The sequence below is a fragment of the Scyliorhinus torazame genome, chromosome 6, assembly GCF_047496885.1.
Source record: "Scyliorhinus torazame isolate Kashiwa2021f chromosome 6, sScyTor2.1, whole genome shotgun sequence".
Classification (NCBI taxonomy): Eukaryota; Metazoa; Chordata; class Chondrichthyes; order Carcharhiniformes; family Scyliorhinidae; genus Scyliorhinus; species Scyliorhinus torazame.
Window position 1 is genome coordinate 112,245,689 of NC_092712.1, and position 21,108 is coordinate 112,266,796.

General features: G+C 42.9%; 1 protein-coding gene across 6 annotated transcripts in view; it reads left to right on the plus strand.

Moving 5' to 3' along the window:
* cdk14 (cyclin dependent kinase 14) overlaps positions 1-21,108 on the plus strand; it is a 935,572-nt gene that overhangs the window by 391,187 nt on the left and 523,277 nt on the right. For all 6 annotated transcript variants that reach the window (XM_072508685.1, XM_072508686.1, XM_072508684.1 and 3 more), the window contains one exon: positions 15,725-15,787. In XM_072508685.1, coding sequence (XP_072364786.1) covers positions 15,725-15,787 — 63 coding nt within the window. The remainder of the gene's footprint in view (positions 1-15,724; positions 15,788-21,108) is intronic.

The following is a 21,108-nucleotide window of genomic DNA, read 5'->3' on the forward strand; positions in this document are numbered from 1 at the left end:
ACTAGCTCAGGTCTTTAAACTCCAGCTGGAAGATGTCAAAATTGTGTTAATCATAATGGAGTGTTTTTGATGGGTTGAGAATGTTGTGTTCTCCTGTCTCTTGGCTGGATCATTTGATGTTTTGAAGGCTAATTGAATTATTTAAATTCAAATATTTAGCAGCTTAAATTATTCATTTTGTTGGCCTAGATTTTGTTGTGATTGAAGAAGGAATGGCTTTCACCTTTCGCATCGTTGCCTGAAGATTTTTAACATGTTTGCCAGCCGAGATGTCTGGTTTTCAGGATCTAATTCAATACAGTTGCCTCTGTCTGGGATCTTTGGTCTGTGACCAGGTAAAGTAGCTGGGAAATTCTTCAGCCAATCAGGCTAAAGAATACTCGCTCTGACACTTCTATTGAACTTAATTTAACTTGTATACGAAGAGAAATATGAATTGGGACAAGCATATGGTATTAAAGGAGTGACATAAAAGAGAAAAATAGGAACTTAAACTTTAAAAATCTGCAGTTTTCTGAGAGTTGTGCAGTTTTCTGAGAGTTGTGCAGTTTTCTGAGAGTTGTAAGGTGAAGCCCCCCCCCCCCCCCCCCCCGGCAAGTCCAAGGAGCCCCCATGGTCCTCATGACTCACTGATCTTCTGCTTATTTCTGCGCTGGGTCCGGATCCTCCACTTTGACCTCCGAGGGGGGAGTTTAATGTCTAGGCGCCCATCTTTTCCGATTAGAGCGCCTGAAAGGCGGTATGCCCTCTTCCAGGGGGACAGCCGTGGCTTCATCCATGGTGTTCATGTCAGAGTCCGATGTCCTCATCAGTGGTGTCGGAGGGGCGTGAATAGGCTGTCGGGAAGGACTCTCCATGGTCCTCGGTATGCTGGTCTGAGTCAGTTCCGGGGGAGGAAACTAATCCGAGGCCCACACCTGGTCCAGGTGCTTTTTTATGACGTGTTCTCCTACACAGGTCCTGTCCTGGCCTTGACCGTTCTTGCTACCCATGTGGTGCCATTTGCATAATTTCTGACCAATACCTTTTTCCCCGCATTGAACTGCCTTTATCGGCGAGTGTTGTCGTGGCCCCTGCATTGGGTCTCTTGGTGTTTTTCTACTCTCCCGCCTAAATTTGGGAACAGTAGGCTCAGTCCATGAGTAGCTCCGCTGGTGCTATTCCCGTTGTGGGGTTGTCCTATAGTTGAATAGCCAGCATGATAGTTAATTGATGCTGCTGACTTTTTTCAGCCCGACTTTTAGGGTCTGCACGGTTCTCTCCACCAACCTGATGCTGGGTGGTATGATGCCGTCCTTGTGTGCCGAATGCCGTTTGACTTCATGAATTTTGTGAACTGGTGAATGCCGATCCATTGTCTGAAACTAACACCTCTGGGATACTTTGCATTGCAAACGAGGTGCAAAGTTTTTTGATGGTTGCTGTTGTATTTGCTGACTTCATTTTGTATACATCCAGCTATTTGGAATGGGTGTCTACTGTCACAGAAAACATTGAACCCATAAACGGGCCTGCAAAATCGAAATTAAGTCGCCACTATGGTCTACCCAGTCATTCCCATGGGTGCAGCGGGGCTGCCGGTGCCACATTCTGTCCTTGTTGGCATTCTTGGCACTGACCTACCAATGCCACTATGTCTGTGTCCAGGCCCGGCCACCAGACATACTCCTGGCCACCATCTTCATTTTAGAGACTCCAGGGTGCCCATGATGTAGTTCAGTCAGTATGGCTCGACGGACTTGATTTGGAACTATTACTCAAGCTCCCCATAGTAGTATCCAGTTTTCCACAGTGATCTGCACTCTTCTGCTCCAGTAGGGGTTGAATTCCACCTTGACTGGCATTTCCATCTCCGCCATTAGCACCATGTGTTTTATTTTTTCTAAAACTGGTCTCCTTGTGTCCACAAACAAATGTTTTGTGCAGCCACTGGAAGGGTGTCCAGGAAATGTAGTGTCATCACCGTTTCTTCTATTCTGGGTACCAATAGTCGGGTGCCCGGTAATGGCAGCCTGCTTAGTGCATTGGTGTTTGCCACTCGAGTTCCTGGCCGGTGCTCCAGTTGATATTGGTTATGCTGCCAGCAGTAGGGCCCAGCGTTGGATCTGGGCTGAAGCTATTGGTGGCACCGCTTTGTCTTTCAGCAAGCCAGCAATCGCTTGTGGCCTGTGATTATCGTGAATTATCGCCCATACAAGTCCTGGTGAAATTTCTTTACTGCGAAGATTACAGCCAGTCCTCCTTTTTCAATTTGGGCGTACTTTCGCTCTGCTGTTGCTAAAGTCCTGGAGGCAAACGCTATCAGTCATTTCTGTCCATTGTCCCCTCTGCCAGAACTGCACCAATGCCATATGGAGACGCGTTGCAAGTGAGCACAAACTCTTTCCTGGGGTCATCGTGTGCCAAGACGTTTTCTGAGGAGAGCTGTTGTTTGATCTTCATGAAAGCCCTATCTTGGCGGGTGGACCATTCCCTGGCTTGCCCCTTTTTTAGTAAATGGTGTCGGGAGTCCAAGATGGAAGCCCTGTTCTGTATGAACTTTCTGTAATACGTCACCAGTCCTAAAAAAAGATCTTGACCCCTGGATTGTGGGGGGGGGGGGGGGCATCTTTAATCGCCCTCACCCAATCCTCCAAAGGGTCTAGCCCTGACTTGTCAACCTTGTAACCCAGATAAGTTACTTGAAATGCTAGTAAAACACATTTCTCCCTCTTTAGGTGCACGCCTGCTGCTGAAAACCTCTTAACGACTTCTTCCAGGTTTTGCAGATGTTTGCCCTTGTTTTTCCCGTAATGAGGATGTTGTCCAGGTAAATGGCGACTTGTGGTAGTCTTTGTAATATATTCTCCATTGTCCTCTGGAATATCGCACAGGCTGACGATACCCTGAAGAGTAATCTTCTGTACTGAAAAAGGGCCTTCAATTTGTTGATAGTTGAGATTTGTTGTGACTCTTTGTCCAGCTTCAGCTGCACATATGTGTGGCTGATGTCCAGTTTTGAGAATAAGTGTCCTCCTGCCAGCTTGTCATAAATGATGGTCAACTGTGTTTTCCTGTTGGACCGTTACCCAGCACTACGGATAGAGGACTTTTACTCAAAACTCAGCAGAGATCATTCCTTCACAAAGTTTGACATGAGCCATGCTTATCTTCAGTTGATTTTGGACCTGGGGTCCAGGAATTACATGACCATAAATACGCACCGGGGTGAATATACCAGATTGCCTTTTGGGATATCATCAGCCTGCGTGATGTTCCAGTAGGTGATGGAAAACATACTGCGGGGTTTACTGCGCATCGAGGAACCTTGACGAGGTGCTCCGCAGTTGCGCGGCTACTGGCTTTAGACTCCGTCGGAGACGTGTGTGTTCCACACTCGGGAGGTTACGTACCTCGGTTACCTGGTGGAGCGAAGTGACAGGCAATTAAGCAGGTTCATCATTCCGGACGGCACCATGGAACTCCATTCGTTCCTCGGACTCTATTTTGCCATCCCTTTCACAGGAATCAATGTTCCTGATCCTGGTCGGCGCCCACTCAAAATGGATGGATGTTCACCGCATGCTTTTGATGAATTCCAAGCCCACGATTGAACAGTTCTGACAGATGTTTAGCACGCATGACATATCAGAGGTTCTCACTTTGGGCAATGGGACAGTGTTCACCTGCGCAGAATTTGGGACCTTTTTGCGGATGAGCGAAATTCTCTACATCGGTACCTTACCACCTGGTATTGAAAGGTTTGGCTGAGCAGCCGGCCCAGACATTCAAGCGGGGGATGCAGAAACAGTCTGTGGGTTCCCTCGAGACATGTCTGGCCCGTTCCTTTTCTGTTCCAGGACTATGGCACATGCCACCACGGGGGTGGTGACATCAGGAGCTGCTCATGGGGCAAGGGAGAAAGAGTGCCTATGTACATGCCTGAGCGTGGTTTTGGTGGACATGGGCAGGAATGTCTGCAGCGGGTTGGAACGGTCCACACTGGTTTTAGGCAGGCATACACACTTTTGGTGTTTTTTGCCTGACAATGCGGTGCTTGTCCTAAATTTCAGTGATGTAGGTTCTGGGCATCTTACTTAAGCAGATGGGGCCAGTGTCTTTCCTGTCTTTAATGGGACAAACAGAGGGTTGAGAATCGAATCGGCAATTCGATCACCTCCGCAGCTGTGCTCTGGCATTGGCCGACCCTCGCTTGGATGAACCCGTGCCATTGTTGAAATCTCCACCACAGTTGGCACCGGAGCCACCACCACGGGTCCAACAACCCAGGACGTTGAGATAATAGATGTGGAGGGCTCTGATTCCGACTTAGATATGAAGAGGCAGCCACCCATGGCTGCCGAGGACCAAGGCAAGGATACCAATCCACTTAGGCGCTTGGCTCGAAAACGACCATCCTCTGTGTGCTATATGCAGCAGGGTCCCAGACAGATGCTGCCTGAGCACCAACCCAGAGTGAACACCCCAACACCCCATCACAGTGGACGCCATTCTGGATTTGGGGAGTGGGAGAGGGAGAGAGCGAGGGGAGGGGAAGTGGGAGGAGCTTTGTAACCCCTCCATGAGAGTCCAGGGGTGTGGACTGTCTGGTTTGCCATGACCTCTGATGAATACGAGCTTCACCGTTAAGAGGGTGGGACTTTCCCTTAACAAGGGAAGCGTTCCGGACATTACCCCAACCTGAATGTGGGTTGGCGTGGGAGTCCCATTCGGGGAGTGGAGTTGTCTAGTGTAGTTATTCGTGCAATTAAAAACTTTTGTGGCTTTCATCATCGCTTCCTTGTGGTTGCTCTGTCTGGATCTAACAGCAATGTTCTCTGTTACTTCATCAAACAATTCCAGGTTTTATTTATATATATATATATATATATATTTATATCTTAATGTTTCACATATATAAATATAATATATGTATTAAATATAATAAAATGTTCATCTTGCTACAGTAAAGTACAAGAACAGTGGGTAGGTGTCCTAAGTTCACACCATTGCTATGATCTCTGCAGATTCCATTAGCAAAGACTGCAACAGCGCAGCCTGTGGTCCTCCAGGGTATCACTGACAGCAACTTGTACATCTCCACACATGTGGGAACCTCAAATTGTTGTGATTTTGCCTGTGGTAACCAGTGAAATCCGCACCAGCGACTGAACAGTTCATCCCTTTGTGGGTCGTGACATATTTACCCTTTGTTTGATTTCATTTGTCTTTTTAAACTAATTGTTGTCCTCTATTAGCTCACACTTTGTTCCAATGCAGAACCTCATTCAATTAATCTCATTTGCATCCGTGTAGGGTAGGGATTCTACAGCCGAAATGGGAAAGCTCTCTGAAACTGTTCCAAATACAGAACAAAAATCTGTCCTGCAATGATATGTACTCTAATCTCCGCAATCAATGTGCTACATACCTTTTCCACACCTGCTGTCCTTGCAGGAAGAAGACACAGTAACTTTAAATGCAGATCTATCCACACTCTTTCCTGTCTCAGCAGTAAGTGTTGTGGAAGTTGCTCCTTTAAAACAAAACAGTGAGAGTTGCAGAGATTGCAAATTTAGTCCCAGTTTGCCCTCCGTTCTGGACAATTTTAATCTGTTGATTGACATTCACAAATAAGTTAATGCGGCTGTCAAACTTGTTTTCGCTTGAGACCCTTGCAATTGTCAATGTGAATATATTTATCGCAATAATTTTTCAATGCAATCTTTCAGTTGGGTAATATGGCTCCTGTTTTTACTGTGTCTGCATTCTTCTTTGTTTATAAATTGGATATTGGGAGTCACGATTGGCTACTGGGAGTTTGATTATCATATACTTATCTCCAGGGAGCATAGTTTCATTCCAGTGGCAAGGATATCTGATATGCAAAAAGGTATTCATTTCAAAGGAAGCTGAAACTGAAATCTAAATAAAAATGCAGCTCAAAGTGGAATATTTTTGCATTAACTTGCACTAATAAAGTTTATCTCGTTGTCTTCTGCTTTTATGGTTTATTTACGCAAATGCTATTCTTGATCGAGGGTCCAGAGGGGACTTGTTACTGGGCACTTAGTTGTATTATTTATCAGTGATGATGAGAAATTGTATAATGCTTAGGTTATCTCATATTTAACCCCTTCTCCATTTCCTTGTATTTTTCTTTTTAATTTCTTTTCCTGAAGCCGGCATTGGGACATTGAGTGTGAAACAATATGTTACCATTCTGCGTCTTGTCCTTTATTAGAAACTAGATTTAGCTGCTATTTTCCATGTCATTGCCTGGTATGTGGACAGACTGGATAACACAAATTGTGCCCCGCAGAGCTTCATGCTACATTGAATGTTTCCATTCTAGCTTTTTTTTTTGTGGTTTGAATTTCAGCCAGACAAGTTTTTTTTTGTGTGTCTGTGACAATGTGAAAAAAGTAGAGCTTTGAACTAAATTTTTGAAACTAATTGCTCTGGGTAGTGTGTGTGTGTGTGTGTGGGGGGGGGGGGGGGGGGGGGATGTGGGCGATGTGGGTTTTAGGGCCTATCATTGTGCATGTGTAAAGTGATTTGCGTTGAGGTATGTTGCTTTATATTGAAATTCTCCCACTTAATTTTTATTATTATTGTTTTTTAAAAATATTTAAGTTTTGTGAAAAATAAATAGAACTTGGATACCAACGACATGTCTTGTGATTGAAAAACACTGACTATCTAGTCTCAACAATGAAGAATGGACATGTTAATGAGGTACTGATGTAGCTTATGACACATTAGGCAAGCATGAGTTTTCCCCTTTTAGAGAACTTCGAGAGAAAAAATGCAAAAAGGATTTGAATTGAAATTATTATTTTTTTAATTAAAAAAAAAACATTTTTTTTTTTTGAAATGATTATTTTAATCAACTTCATAGAAGCTTTATATCCAGTGGGCAGCTATTCAAATTGTATGAGGTAGTTTTTGTACAATCACATTAATAAGCTTGAAAAAACAGACATTTTTTGGGTACAGTCACATTTTGTGGTAAATGAGCTTTTCGAAAAGCCGTTGATGTGAACCTTTGTTAGTCAGGGAGGATGGAAAAGTACAACAGTGACCAAAACTGATCGGGTTTGAACGAATTGTGCATCTAACGGATGAAAAGCCTACGCAGATAAAAACTGCAACAGTCTCTATGTTCATTGAGACATTGCGGGCTAGCGGCTGTCAGATGTAATTGCCAGAAGCCGAATAGCACTTTTTAGTTTTATTGGAAGTGCTTTCACATTATTGGTTTTAGTGATGGGAATGAAGTTGAAAGGTTCTGTCGCCCATTCATACGCCTCAGGCTGTTCATCCATCTGAGACTTCTAAATGGCAGCTGAAGCCAGTTAATAGAATGATGGGACAACTAGGTTTGAAGTAGATTTATGGGAAATTGGGTGACCACTGGTTTAGATCTGACCCACAATTTCAAAATGGAATAGTGGCTCTGATGCTATAATGCCACAGGTAAACGCATTAATTGTTACTTTACAAAGTATTTCAGAACTGGGACAGTAAAATAACCTGGAGGCTTTTCTCATGACTGAAAGAACAGTTGCAACATATTGTATCCTAATGTGACATGGGGCGCCAATTCCATTTATATTATTTTTAAATTTTGTTAATTTCCATGAAACCTTTCTTGTAAGATACAACAGAGGGTTTTCTTTGTTGTTAAACAGCGTAACATTTTTGTTAAATTGCTGATTCCACATTCTACTTAATTTTAAATTTGTACTAGGTTTAATTTAATGTTTGTGAGCATATTTTTGTGATATAAAAGTATTTTAAAAGACTCCTGAACTGCAATCATGTCATTTAAAGTCCATCTTCCCGTCTTCAATAGATGGTGAACTTTAGATTATCGAATTTGATTCAGCACTACTAGGTGAAAATAGCAGACAGACCAAGTGCTACCAGCGATGAGGGTGCTATGATGTACTGACCTCACTCAGACGTGTTGCAAGTTCAGGCATTTACTTCAGAAGTCAAGAACTGTCAGAAAATACAGTTTCTTCCTGTCATTTCATTATCTAGCTCCACCATGTCCTCTTCAAAACCCCATATGCAGTCAGGATGAATCTGACTCTCAGCTAAAGTTCAGAAACGCAGCAGGCGCTATTCCCCCCCCCCCCCCCACCACGCCGGGTGGGAGAATCACCGGGGCGCCGCGCGAATCGCGCTATGCCACCCCGACCCCCGCACGCGATTCTCCCACCCCCCGGAAACCAGCAGCGCACGATTTGCACCGGATCGCTTGGAGAACCGGCGAGGGGCGATTCTCTGGCCTGGATGGGCCGAGCAACCGCTACGACACGACAGGTTCCCGCCGGCGCCGTCCACACCTGGTCGCTGCCGGCGGGAACGACCTGTGGGGGGGAGAGGGGGGCTCCTTCACCGGGGTGGCCTCCGATGGGGTCTGGCCCGCGATCGGTGCCCACCGATCGGCGGACCGGCCTCTTCTCCCCACCCGGGCCTACCTCCTTCCACGCACGGCCCCAGAACACTGGCTCCATGTTGGTGAGGGGCCGGCGTGCGTAAGACGTTCCCCGCACATGCGCAGGATGGCGTGGCCCAACTGCACATGCACAGGTTGGCGCAGTGGCCATTTGGCGTTGCGTAAGGACGCTGGAGCGGTGTGAACTGCTCCAGCACCGTGCTGGCCCTCTGTGGGGGCCAGAATAGGTCGTGTCAGGGCCCTGTTTGCGCCGTCGTGAAACGCGACGGCATTCTTGACGGTGCGAACACTTGGCCTCAATATCGGAGAATTGCCCCCAGCCTTTCTGGAGAAAATCTGAGGAGAGGATAGCAGGTCCTTCCCTGGGGCCAAGACCAAAACTGAAACCAAACTCGAGCCTTGTTGGGACTCTGAAAACCATTCCATTGGGATCAGATCCAATCGCCACCAATACCAGGCAGGACACAGCCTTTTGGACCAATTCTTTGGCCACCAGCCAAATCAATCAAACCAAGTCCCAGATAATCTCTGTCTTTGGTGCCGGTCAGCCTACAACTCCAGTTTGATCCAGCCCTGTGATCGCTCCTGCTGCTGAAATCCTCTGCTTGAATGAAAGGCACAGGCCACTTGTGAATACATGTCCATTAATCATCCATGAACCAAAAATGTAATGGCAAAAATAAATGAAAGGGTGAAATGGGGAATGAAAAGGGAAGGATCCTTACACCATCTAGAAGGCGCAAGTGATGGAATACTATTTACATGCTTGGATGAGTGTAGCTCCAAAACACTCGAAGCTTGACACCATCCAGGACAAAACAGCCCAGTTGATTGGCACCCTTTCCACAAACATTCACTCCCTCCCAGTGGCAGTAATGTGTACCATCTATAAGATGGACTGCAGGAACTCACAAAGGTTGCTCAGGCAGCACGTTCCAAGCCCACGACCAGTAACATCTAGAAGGACAAGGGCAGCATATCCCTGGGATCAACACCACCTGGAAGTCCCCGTCCCCCCCTCACCCCCCCAAAGCCACTCACCATCCTGACTTGGAAAATACTGCCATTTCTACTGTCACTGGGTCAAAATCCTGAAACTCCCTCCCGAACAGCATTGTGAGTTAACCTATACCGCAGAAACTGTCGCGGTTCAAAAAAGCAGCTCGCCACACCACCTTGAGGGCAATTAGGGATGGGCAATAAATGCTGACCTAGCCAGAAATGCCCACATCCCTTTACTAAATGAAAAAAAAAAAAAAATCTTCATCCAAGTTAATATGTTACCTCCTATCTCAGGTGCTTTAATTTGGCTAATTCTGCTTACTCCACCTCTTGCGCAAGTGTCTGTTGGGCCCCTGTTTAGTGGGCCAAATATAGAGGTCATCCTTTGAATTGATGCGGATGATATGCTCCTCTTAGTAAGGGATTTTGCTGACTTGTTCAAGATTCAACTGGAAGGTGCCCACCGAATTTTGAGTAGACCAGTGCCAGGTAAACTCGCTGTTATAAGAACTCTTAGATTTCAGTGGGAATGTGTAGACGTTTATCTGAGTCCCAAAGGAAAAGCCTGGTTGGAATGGACTTTCCATCTTTTACCTGGGACATTTGATAGAATTATTCCAAGGGCCTTCCATCTGTACTTATGGTCTGTGGAATGCAAAGTTGATCCGAAAACAGCTGGGTGCTTTGGTCCTGGTCAGTCACTTTGATCTCTCCCTCTGACTTTGTCACCAGGATCTAGAAGCAGTATATTGTGGCAGCAGTGTGCACCTTCCATGGACAAAGTTCACTGTAGAACTCACCAAGACATTTTTGTCTGCACCTTCCAATCCAGTCTTCGGATACGGGGTCGACCATTCAGGACTGAGATTAGGAAAGGTTTCTTCACCCAGAGAGTGGTGAACCTACGGAATTCCCTTCCACAGAAGGCTGTGGAGGCCAAGTGACAATGTATTGAAGGAAGAGATTTTTTAGATTTTAATGGCATCAAAGGGTATGGGGAGAAAGCCGGAATAGGACATTGAGATTGAGGGTTAGCCATGGCCATATTGAACAGTGGTGCACGCTCGAAGGGCCGAATGGCCAACTCCTAATTTCTATTTTTCTATATTTCAAACCCTTGACCTGTACCACCAAGTAGGGCAAGGGCAACAGATGAATGGAAACACCACCATTTACAATTTCTTCCCCCAACCATAATACCATCCTGACTTGGGAATGTATTGCCCTTTCTTCACTATCTTTGGGTCAAAATCCTGCAATTCCCTAATAGCATGGTGGATGTACCTGCACTACATGGAGTGCAGCATTTCAAGAAGCTAGTTCACAACTATGTCCTAGAGGGTAATTAGGGTTGGGCAATAGATGATAGCCTAGTCAACAATGCCCACATTCCATAAATAAAAATACACATCTTTCCTGCCCATTTTTATTTTGAGGTTCAGTGCCCAAAGCTAAATCTGCTGCAGATGGGCTTTAATAAACTGGAGCATAACATTTTTATTCTGACCCCACTACGACTCAGTAGGACACCAGACTTTTTTACATTACAAAGTACCATATTTCATCTCCAAAGAAAGCGATGTAGACCATTTTGCCCCCTCATACTTCAGATTCTTTGTGAACCGTGACGGTCAGTGAAATGAAATGAAAAACGCTTATTGTCACAAGTAGGCTCTTCAAATGAAGTTACTGTGAAAAGCCCCTAGTCGCCACATTACGGCACCTGTTCGGGGAGGCTGTTACGGGAATCGAACCGTGCTGCTGGCCTGCCTTGGTCTGCTTTCAAAGCCAGCGATTTAGCCCTGTGCTAAACAGCCCCATAGGGACTACATACCAGTCAGTGGTTGTCTTGGTTCACACAAAGATTGGCCACGTCTATGAATATACTGGAGGGCTGCTGGTCCCCATGGAGAAACATGGCTCCAGGAACCACTATAAGATGGAATGAAGTTACAGGGGCAAAAATAGAACACAACCTTGACCTATTTAAGTTAATAGATTTGCCTTTCGTTCATCATATCGAATTTTTAAAACTTTTCTTTGGGGGAAGGAAAGGGAAGTAATTTTCTCCTTATTGAATGGTCTGAAACAGTGATAGTAATGTGATTGTTTTCATGTAGTTCAATTCTGCGACAAAATTAACATGTAAGCTTTTTTTCAAATTCCTCTAGCTGTTAATCAGGTTAACAAAAATACTTTAAAAAATCATTCATCAAACAATGCTTTCTCGTCAAAATTAAAAAGCCTACTTTGTCGAAAAGTCATGAAATTTTCATGGGCCATGACTTGGAGAAACCAGAACCCTTTTGTTTGACTGTTATACACATCTGGATTGTGTTGCAATTTCTAAACCAGCGCAAAGGATAGGAAAGAATATTTTTGGAAAGTAACAAAAAACTGAGTGAGCGTCAGTTACAAGAGATTCAAAAATGCTTTATCTCCAAAAATGAATAGATTTCTGTGCCAAATCGCAAATTTTAATTCAGGCTACTGTAACATTGAAAAGTCAAACCACGTAATTGGAAAGCAGCCAGTGGAACATGTGGTTGAACATCTGAGGAGATGCTATTAGCTTCAGTTGGATAAGGAACTGTAAAATTGATGGGGAAAACAGGGAAAGGGGGTTGATGATTTTGGACATCTGGTATGCCCCAAATTAAGCATCTATTTACACTTGTGTGTTCATCAACATATACACTGTGCTCAGGTGCTTTATAGTTCACAAAATAACAATGTAATAACCGCCAAGTGTACAGTGTATTCTAATATCTCCTCTCTAGTGTTCACATTGTGAGGAAAACCCAAGTGTTCCGCAGCATACGTACAGTGAGGATAATTAAATGTAATCGCAACCATCACCATACACATTTTAAGCAAGCATCATCTCGCGTGCAGACATCTTGTGACAAGTGTATAGTTATTTGGATAAGGAAACATATGGTGCAGCACAGGACATTGATGGTCAGGACTAGGAGAGTTGAAGGGAAGCAGGTGTAAGAAAGAGAAATTACATTCTCCCTGTCCCTCGTGAATTATCTCTAATACTGTGTGGTGGGCCTGTGCTTTAATAGAGCTTATTCGAACACATGGACTGTGTTGAGCTGTCACTGGGCTTCATACACACGATAGTACCATCTGTTGCTGATGGGTTGGATTTCTCTGTTGGAACCAGCTTCAACCTAATTGGAGAATGTATTAAAAGCAGCCGTGAGGGAGTGATTCAGGGAGGTCATTACTGATTGATATTCTACATTTTGCAGCCAATAAACATGGAGTTGACTGCCAGTACTAACAGGTGTAGCAGCAGTACTGTCATCATGTAGCACTATGTAAGTGATTCGAGCACTACACCTCATTGACCTGAGCAAAGAAAACTCCGAACATTGTGTGTACATTGGGAGAACTCATGGAAATGCTTAGAAGACCTGCGTGCCATTGTATTGGTTTTAGCTAGGGAACTACTTTAAAGTAGAATGCATGCAGATTGAAAAAAGCACAACGCATCAGAAAAATGAGTAAGCGTAAATAGCAAATTACATACTTTATTTATATTGCTCCCTTTTCAATTCTGCCCAAGTTCTGAAGATGATTACACAAGGGTGAAAATTCATGCTGTCTTAATTCATCCATGCAGAAAGAATCCAGTCCCCTATTGCAAGGTTTATTGCTTGAAAATTATCCCTTTTTTTCATGTCCACTACAGAAATCTATTTCATATAACCCCTGTGAAAGGAAAATCTTTCTGATACCTGTCCTAAATTTGACTTTTACTAGTTGGAGCCTGTGGCACATGGTCCTTTCCACAGTGAATTTAAAGTAATCTCTAGATTTAACTTTTATATACAATTTGCAATTTTATAAATCTCTTAAGGTCATCACTTAAACACCTTCCATCATGACAGAAAAACCTAAGCTTTGTCAGCCTTTCCACAAGGCTCCAGCAAAGGTAGCTCTCTGCACAGTTTCCAATGTATGAACAGTTCCTTTGTGTTCCCTTAATGTTACTGATGTAAATAAATTATATTTGTGCAGCATTTTGTAAAAGGTAAAGGTCATTTAAGACAAATTGTCAATATTTTATAGAACAGCATAGAAGTGAAATTCATTGATAATCTTCATAACCTTTAAAAGACATGCATATCATCTCATAATTAACATTAAATAATTAAGTTAAGATTATGTATGAAACATTCCGTTTCAAGTTACAAAACCCTGATTTATTTTTGTTTTTTAAAAGTATAATAGAAAGGTTTGCCTTCTCATTAATGCAGCGGCGAAGAGAACAAATCATGTATAATGGACTATTTTTACATTAGCTTTTGACATGTAATTATGGAAATAATAGCCCTCACTAATTGGAGTATTTATAATTTTTAAAGAAATACTTTTATCATCTGTTACTCCATAACCTCATGCATGTGAAGTCATTGCTGGTAATATGCCCATTACCCTATGAAGATGGATTTCCATTGTTCTGGAAAAATGTGCCAATATCAAATATCATGTCACAATTGCATTCAAGAATCTGAGAAACCAAAGTTCCCTTTATTCTAAACCAATTCACCCGAGCCAAACCATGGTTTTTTAATAACAAAATCAGAAATCCATTTCAAAGAGGAAATTCCCCTAATTTGACTAGTGGCTCTTGCGGTAATTATGATTAATACCATTTATTACGTGCCAACTGCACAGAGGAGTGGTATATTTGGAAAATGAAAAAGTTTGGTTTGTGTTTGGGTGTCTTTGGTTCCAAGAAATACCTTGTCTAAGTGTCTCTTGTGCAGTTAAATTGAATCTCTTTTTTAGATGGAAATAAGTGCTTGTGGTTCTTTGTAACATCCAGTTTATTATACCAAATCTAGTTTCACTACATAACTTATAGAAATTCATAACAAACCTGATAGTCTCAGTTACAGAGCTTCCTGGATCATTTTTTTAAATAATTGAGATGTTTTTGCATATATAGAAAAATAGTTGAAATAGAACTGATAAAACTGTGACAAATGGAGAAAATAATTTGCATGTCTTTAAAATACCAGGAGCTTTCTAAAAGTCAGTTAATTTGAGTTAGGTTTTATCACAATGAGATTCATAAGCTGTAATAAAACTCCTTCCAAAATTACCTTTTGAGAATCTGTCCCTAAATTGTATGGTTGTAAGCTTTTGCATTACAATTGTCTTCATTTCTATTGTGTAATTTACAGCTTTACATCTTTAACCAGTTATTTTAATCGGAACTTGGGTCTATTTGTACTTTTTGTTGATTCCACAGTACTTCCTGTAAGAAACCAAAACATGACAAATGTATATATTCAAATATTGCAAAATGTGGAGTGTTTGTTGCAATAGATTTCTTTCACATATTATTATGGGTCTTTCCAGAATGTAGCCAGAATGGTGCAACCAGAGTGCCACGTAAAAATATTGTTCTGTTGTTGATTAGGACAGACCTAAACCGTTTCTGGTTTCTACAGTGCAAAGCTGACACTCGATGGCCTTGCTCTCTTTTCTTTTATAAATTTAGAGTACCCAATTATTTTTTTCCAACTGAGGGGCAATTTAGCGTGGTCAACCCTGCACATCTTTTGGGCTGTGGGGGTGAGATCCACACAGACACGGGAGAATGTGCAAACCTCACACAGGCAGTGACCTGGAGCCAGGATCGAACCTGGGTCATTGGCGCCATGAGGCAGCAGTGCTAAACATTGCACAACCGTGCCACCCCTTTGCTCTCAATTTCTTTTAGGAAGAATAATCAGTTTGGTTTCAATTCTCATTTTCTTTAAAAGACCTTGTGGCAGACTTTAGGGTTTCCTCAAATATTCCTTATGCAAAGTGTGTAATTTGAAACCATGTATTTGGGACATTTTCCTTTGTTGTTCAAATATTTCATAACTGAATGCAATGAAATAGAATAGAGGTAAGATTACTTGAATAAATAATCCTGTGGATGCTCAAAGTCTGAAATAAAAAAACAGAATCTCAGCAGGTCTGCCAACATCCGTGGAGAGAGAACAAAGTTAACGTTTCGAGTCTGTATGACTTACTCAGATTACTTGATAGCCGTCAGGACCTTTTGATAGGTGCATACAAGTTGAAGATCCTATACGGGTTGATAAATAAATATGCCTCATTTTATTGAATAATTACAAAATCTAGTTAAATACTATGAAAAGCCAGGCATAAACTGTATTTCAAATAAGCTGAAACAGTGAAATGATCAAATGGCTAATAAATCTAAACAATTGTCTTTCCTTTTTCTCCTTATTCTAGCATACAGATTTATGTCAGTACATGGATAAACACCCGGGGGGACTTCTTCCAGATAATGTGAAGGTAAGAATTGCAACTTCTTAATTTTGGACTGATGACACAAGTGTTTACTTTTTGTTCAATTTCCCCCCAAAATTTCCTCTGTTCTTGTGGTAAGTCTCCATAGGTACTAACTCTCCCCGAACCTGTCCAGCTGGCTATTAGTCATGTATATGTTTTGTTATGCTCTTGTCATAGCATAAACTGCTTCCTTGATGTGCACTCTGACAAAGGAAGGATCAGACTTGGAGATAGCTTTAACACGTTTATTAAACAATTAACAATTCTCCTACTTGGATTTGAAGCTACTGTTAATTCTTCTATAGCTACTCAGACTGACTAACCCGTCTGCTACAATCCACATGGTGGGAGTGATGCTCAATCAACCCTGTGTCTGTACTCACTGACAGTCTCCACTGGAAAGAGCCTGAGCATGTGTGATGTGTCCTTTTACATTGGTTGGTGTAATGCCCTCCTGTGGTAGTGTCACCTCTGTGTGTATCGTGACTGCCCATTGGTCGTGTCCTATCTTACTGACCTATTGGTTGACTGTGTGTCATGTCTCTGGTGCTCCCTCTAGTGTCTAGCTAGGTGTAGTGTATGTACATTAACCCTTTGTGTACTTAGTGATGTATATCACCACAGTATATATTTTGGCAGTGAGCATTAGCAGACCATACTGGAATGCTGAGGCTGGTTGTGCCTCTAACACAATCTGAGCTAAATGGGTTATTGTAGCATGGGGTGGGCAAACCTTTTGGCTAGAGGGTCACACCTGGGAAAGGAAGTTTCATGGGGTGGGGGAGGGGGGAGTCATTTGGCGGGGGGTGAGAGGGCAGCCATAAGTGCTTAAGAAATGAACATTATTAGAACTTTTTATTTTGGTACAAATAAACATGCATCCTTCATTAAGAATTATATAAACATCAGAATGATACATTACATACAATGCTGAAACCCAAACTTATCCCCTTTTTATGCCCTCTTGGCTTAATGTGAAGAATGCAGTAGTTGAACCCTCTTTTACATCTTAAAATCGTACCAAAATCCAATGTCAGTTGGTGTTCTCCCTCTTCGGATGCAGCCTGCAGTCTGATCTTTTCTTATGAGGGGAGTTTGAGTAGGTTGTGCCTGTACCCATTGAAGTTTAGAAAAATGAGCGCCAACCTTATTGAGTCCTATAGGATTCTTGGGAATTTTGGCAGGGTAGATGCTGTAAGGTTATTTACTCTTGTAGGAGAGTCTAGGGCTGGAGGGCATAATCTCAGAATAAGGGGTTACCAATTTAAGACAGATGAAGAATTTATTTTCTGAGGTTAGTAAATGATAGATCAAAGAATTTACTTGCAGAAGGAGGCCATTCGGCCCATCGAGTCTGTAGCGGTCCTTGGAAAGAGCACCCTACCCAAGCCCACACCTCCACCCAATCCCCACACCTCCACCCTTTCCCCGTAACCCCACCTAACCTTTTTTTGGACACGAAGGGCAATTTAGCACAGCCAATCCACCTAACCCTGCACATCTTTGGACTGTGGGAGGAAACTGGAGCACCCGGAGGAAACCCACGCACACACGTGGAGAACGTGCTGACTCCACACAGGCAGTGACCCATGCCGGGAATCGAACCTGGGACCCTGGCACTGTGAAGTCATAATGCTAATCATTATGCTACCTTGCTGCCCAATCTGTGGATTTCTTTTCTGCAGAGGGCTGTTGAGGCTGGGTCATTAGATATATTCAAGGTTGAGATTTTATATCAGTATGGGAATCAAGGGTTATGGGAATGAGACTGTACAGTGGCATTGAGGATTATCGCATTAGATCAGTCACAATTGCATTGACCGGTGAAGCAGACTCAATGGGCTGAATGGCCTACTTCTGCCCCTATGCCTTATGGTCTTCTAAAAATCTAAACCTTGGCTGCACCTCTGGCAGGAAGGGAAGATGCTTTTACAACTCTTACTTTTGGAAATACATAAACCACATCCCAGAGATGCCCATCTCAAAATGTGAAACTGGGATTGTTTGTGGAGACCTTCCATCATGCATTTCTTGTGACTCATTGCAGGTAGCAACATTCATACTTCAATATTCCAGTCCCTTGATCTCCAGCAGAATTGTAGAGCACGTTTTTTTGGCAGCTACCTCTGGCATGTGTCCTCTGGTTACTGACCGTGAGACCATAGAATTTCCAGTGCAGAAGGAGGCCATTTGCCCCATCGAGTCTGCACCGGACCTTGGAAAGAGCACCCTATTTAAGCCTACAGCTCCACCCTATACCCAGAACCCAGTAACTGCACATAACCTTTTTTTTGGACACTAAGGGCAATTTTAGCATGGCCAATCCAGCTAACCTGCACATCTTTGGACTGTGGCCCCTGGGAATAAAACCCGGGTCCCTAGTGCTGTGAAGCAACCGTGCTAACCACTGTGCTACTGTGCCACCTTCTGCTACCCTTGCTCATAGTTGCCTAAACAATGCCCTTCATGAATTTTATTGCCTTTCCTAAAATTACCATTAATTTCCTCTGTGCTAATAAGAACAATGCGGCTTTTCTCATCTCTCCACATAACTGAAGTTCCACATTCCTGGCACCATTGTAAACGTGGCGATAGGAATTTAGAATTTTAGAAGTTGATAGAACTTAAACAAATGACGGGTGCACTGTGGCACTCTCCAATGTATTACCATGCTTCTTGTTTATCCTTTGAGGTGAAGGTGACCATGTTCCTCACCTGTTTTTTGTAGGGTTCTGGTGCGTATAGAGGTGACTGCTAACGCCAGTTTGTGCCTGGAAGGTTCTGCTGCAATTAGAATAGGATACTGCAGATTGAACTTCAGTTGAACAGAGAACATAGAACGTACAGTGCAGAAGGAGGCCATTTGGCCCATCGAGTCTGCACCGACCCACTTAAGCCCTCACTTCCACCCTATCCCCGCAACCCAATAACACCTCCTAACCTTTTTGGTCACTCAGGGCAACTTATCATGGCCAATCCACCTAACCTGCACGTCTTTGGACTGTGGGAGGAATCCGGAGCATCCGGAGGAAACCCACACAGACACAGGGAGAATGTGCAGACTCCGCACAGATAGTGACCCAGTGGGGAATTGAACTTGGGACCCTGGCGCTGTGAAGCCACAGTGCTATCCACTTTTGCTACCGTGCTGCCCAAGTTGCTGGTTTGGAGTTTCATCTGCTTGTGTTTTCTGTCTGCTAATATGGGTTTGCTTTCGAAGGAAGCCATACTGTATTTTTCTGGTTGCTCCAGGTGCAGCGATCCTGGGTGAGTTTCTCCCAGATATCCAAACTCTTACTGAGCGAAACAGGGGCTGGTTTAGCACAGTGGGCTAAACAGCTGACTTGTAATGCAGAACAAGGCCAGCAGCGCGGGTTCAATTCCCGTATCAGCCTCTCCGAACAGGTGCCGGAGTGTGGCGACTTAGGGGCTTTTCATGGTAACTTCATTGAAGCCCACTTGTGACAATAAGCGATGATTATTATTATTATTACTTTTATTATTATTCCTAGACCAAGGCATCAGTGTGTCCTTGCAGTGCTATGCCAATGTAGACCTGTAGGTCCCCATTCAAATCCTGGACCGCCAGCACCATGGCACCAGGATTCGGAAAGAAATAGCACCTTCAGTGAGGGAATGAAACAAATGGAATAGAATATTAACACCAAAGTGTAAAATAAATAGAAGTTTTGGATTTATAATTGAAATACTTGCAAAATCCACAAAAATTCTAAACTTCAGTAATCTTAATAATTAATCTTGCATGTATATGTAAATTGTGTTATTTCCAATATACTTCCACATAACAGTCTCGAACGTGTCTGCCATACTTCCAAGAACCTCGCCCCCAGCTCTTCCGATCATTGGCACTTCCAGCTTACCTTGGTCTTCAAAACCTTTCTGTGAAACTCTCCAGATCAGCATTTTGTTTTCATTGTCTCTGCCAGTTGGGTAGGTTCCAAGAGCAGCTGTGCATGCCCACTTGGCATATGCTGTATTAATAAGCCCTGCAGCCATGGCCTGGATTTGAAGCTCCCCTGCACCGGATGAGTTCTGTACTTCTCCCAAATCTGCTGTAATGCATATTGGAGCTTGAACTGATACTTTCAGTCAATTATTCACTTGGTAAACATCCTGGATCATTGAGGAGCCTTAAATGTTCCATAAGGAAATTTGCAACTCCTATTGAAAGCTGAATACGTTTACAGTTTGTGCTAAATAATTAACAGTGGCATAAACCACTGTACTTTTATTTTTGCCTCTGTTATTGCAGTTTGGCGAAGAGTGAGTAACAGGAGCCGTGTTAATAGGATAGTAGCACAAAACCATAGTGACTTTTATTTGTTAAGGATTATGAAACTGTATAAAGACTGACTTCCAATACATTTAAAGGAAGTACTATTGTGGTAGTGGGTGCTTACCGTTCACCCTAATTAGTAAAGTTACTCTGGACATGATGGTTAACTATGAGCCAGTGGGATGCTAATTATTCTGCTGTTCGTTCCTCCAAAATTACATGGCAACATGGGACAGGGAAAGATAAATAAGGTTACAGCTGTACTGGATTCTGGATAATGGAAAGTAAGTACTTTTGTAGCATCTCAAAGATCTAGGGTGGGAAGGGAGGCAAACATGATAAAAATTCCAGTGTGACATTTTGTCTAATATAGGCTAATTTGCCTTTTCAAAAGATGAAAATTGTATAGTTCAAATCTTTTTTTCTCTCGTGTGTGCCAGTTAAATATATTACCCCAAACAGAAGTCTTTTGTAATTGCTTTGGTTTCCAAGAAAGACTCTGAGGTCAATTATGAATCAGCTTGTTCTATATTTGTTTGTTAAGGATGGTGTGTGCCCCTGAGGGAAGCGGAGAGTCAGGACTGCTAATAGGAGAACTGCCAAAGATTCTTAATTGATTAGAATCTAGTTGCCTGTGACTGTCATATGGACAAATGTCACCGTACAATGCAGCAGCTGGGGAGAAATGGAAACTCTCTGCTCTATTGACATGTAGCTAATGTTACCTCCTATTACATTTGTGTAAAGTCAAAATGGGACTTCAAAATATTTAAGTGACGTTTGCAATGCACCAATGATTGTCACTTTGCACATGATGTGTTGAAAATTGCGTTGTATTTACCACATGAACTACTAGAATAATTCATATGGTTCAATACTACTTTCAATAGCTTTCTCACATGAAAACAGCCTGATTGGACTGATATCCAATACAGTATGCGAAATAAAGCAAGCAGGGTTACAGTACAGGTTTCGATATTTAAATAGGAAGATGGCTTGTGAGAATAGAAAAAAAGTTGTGAATAAT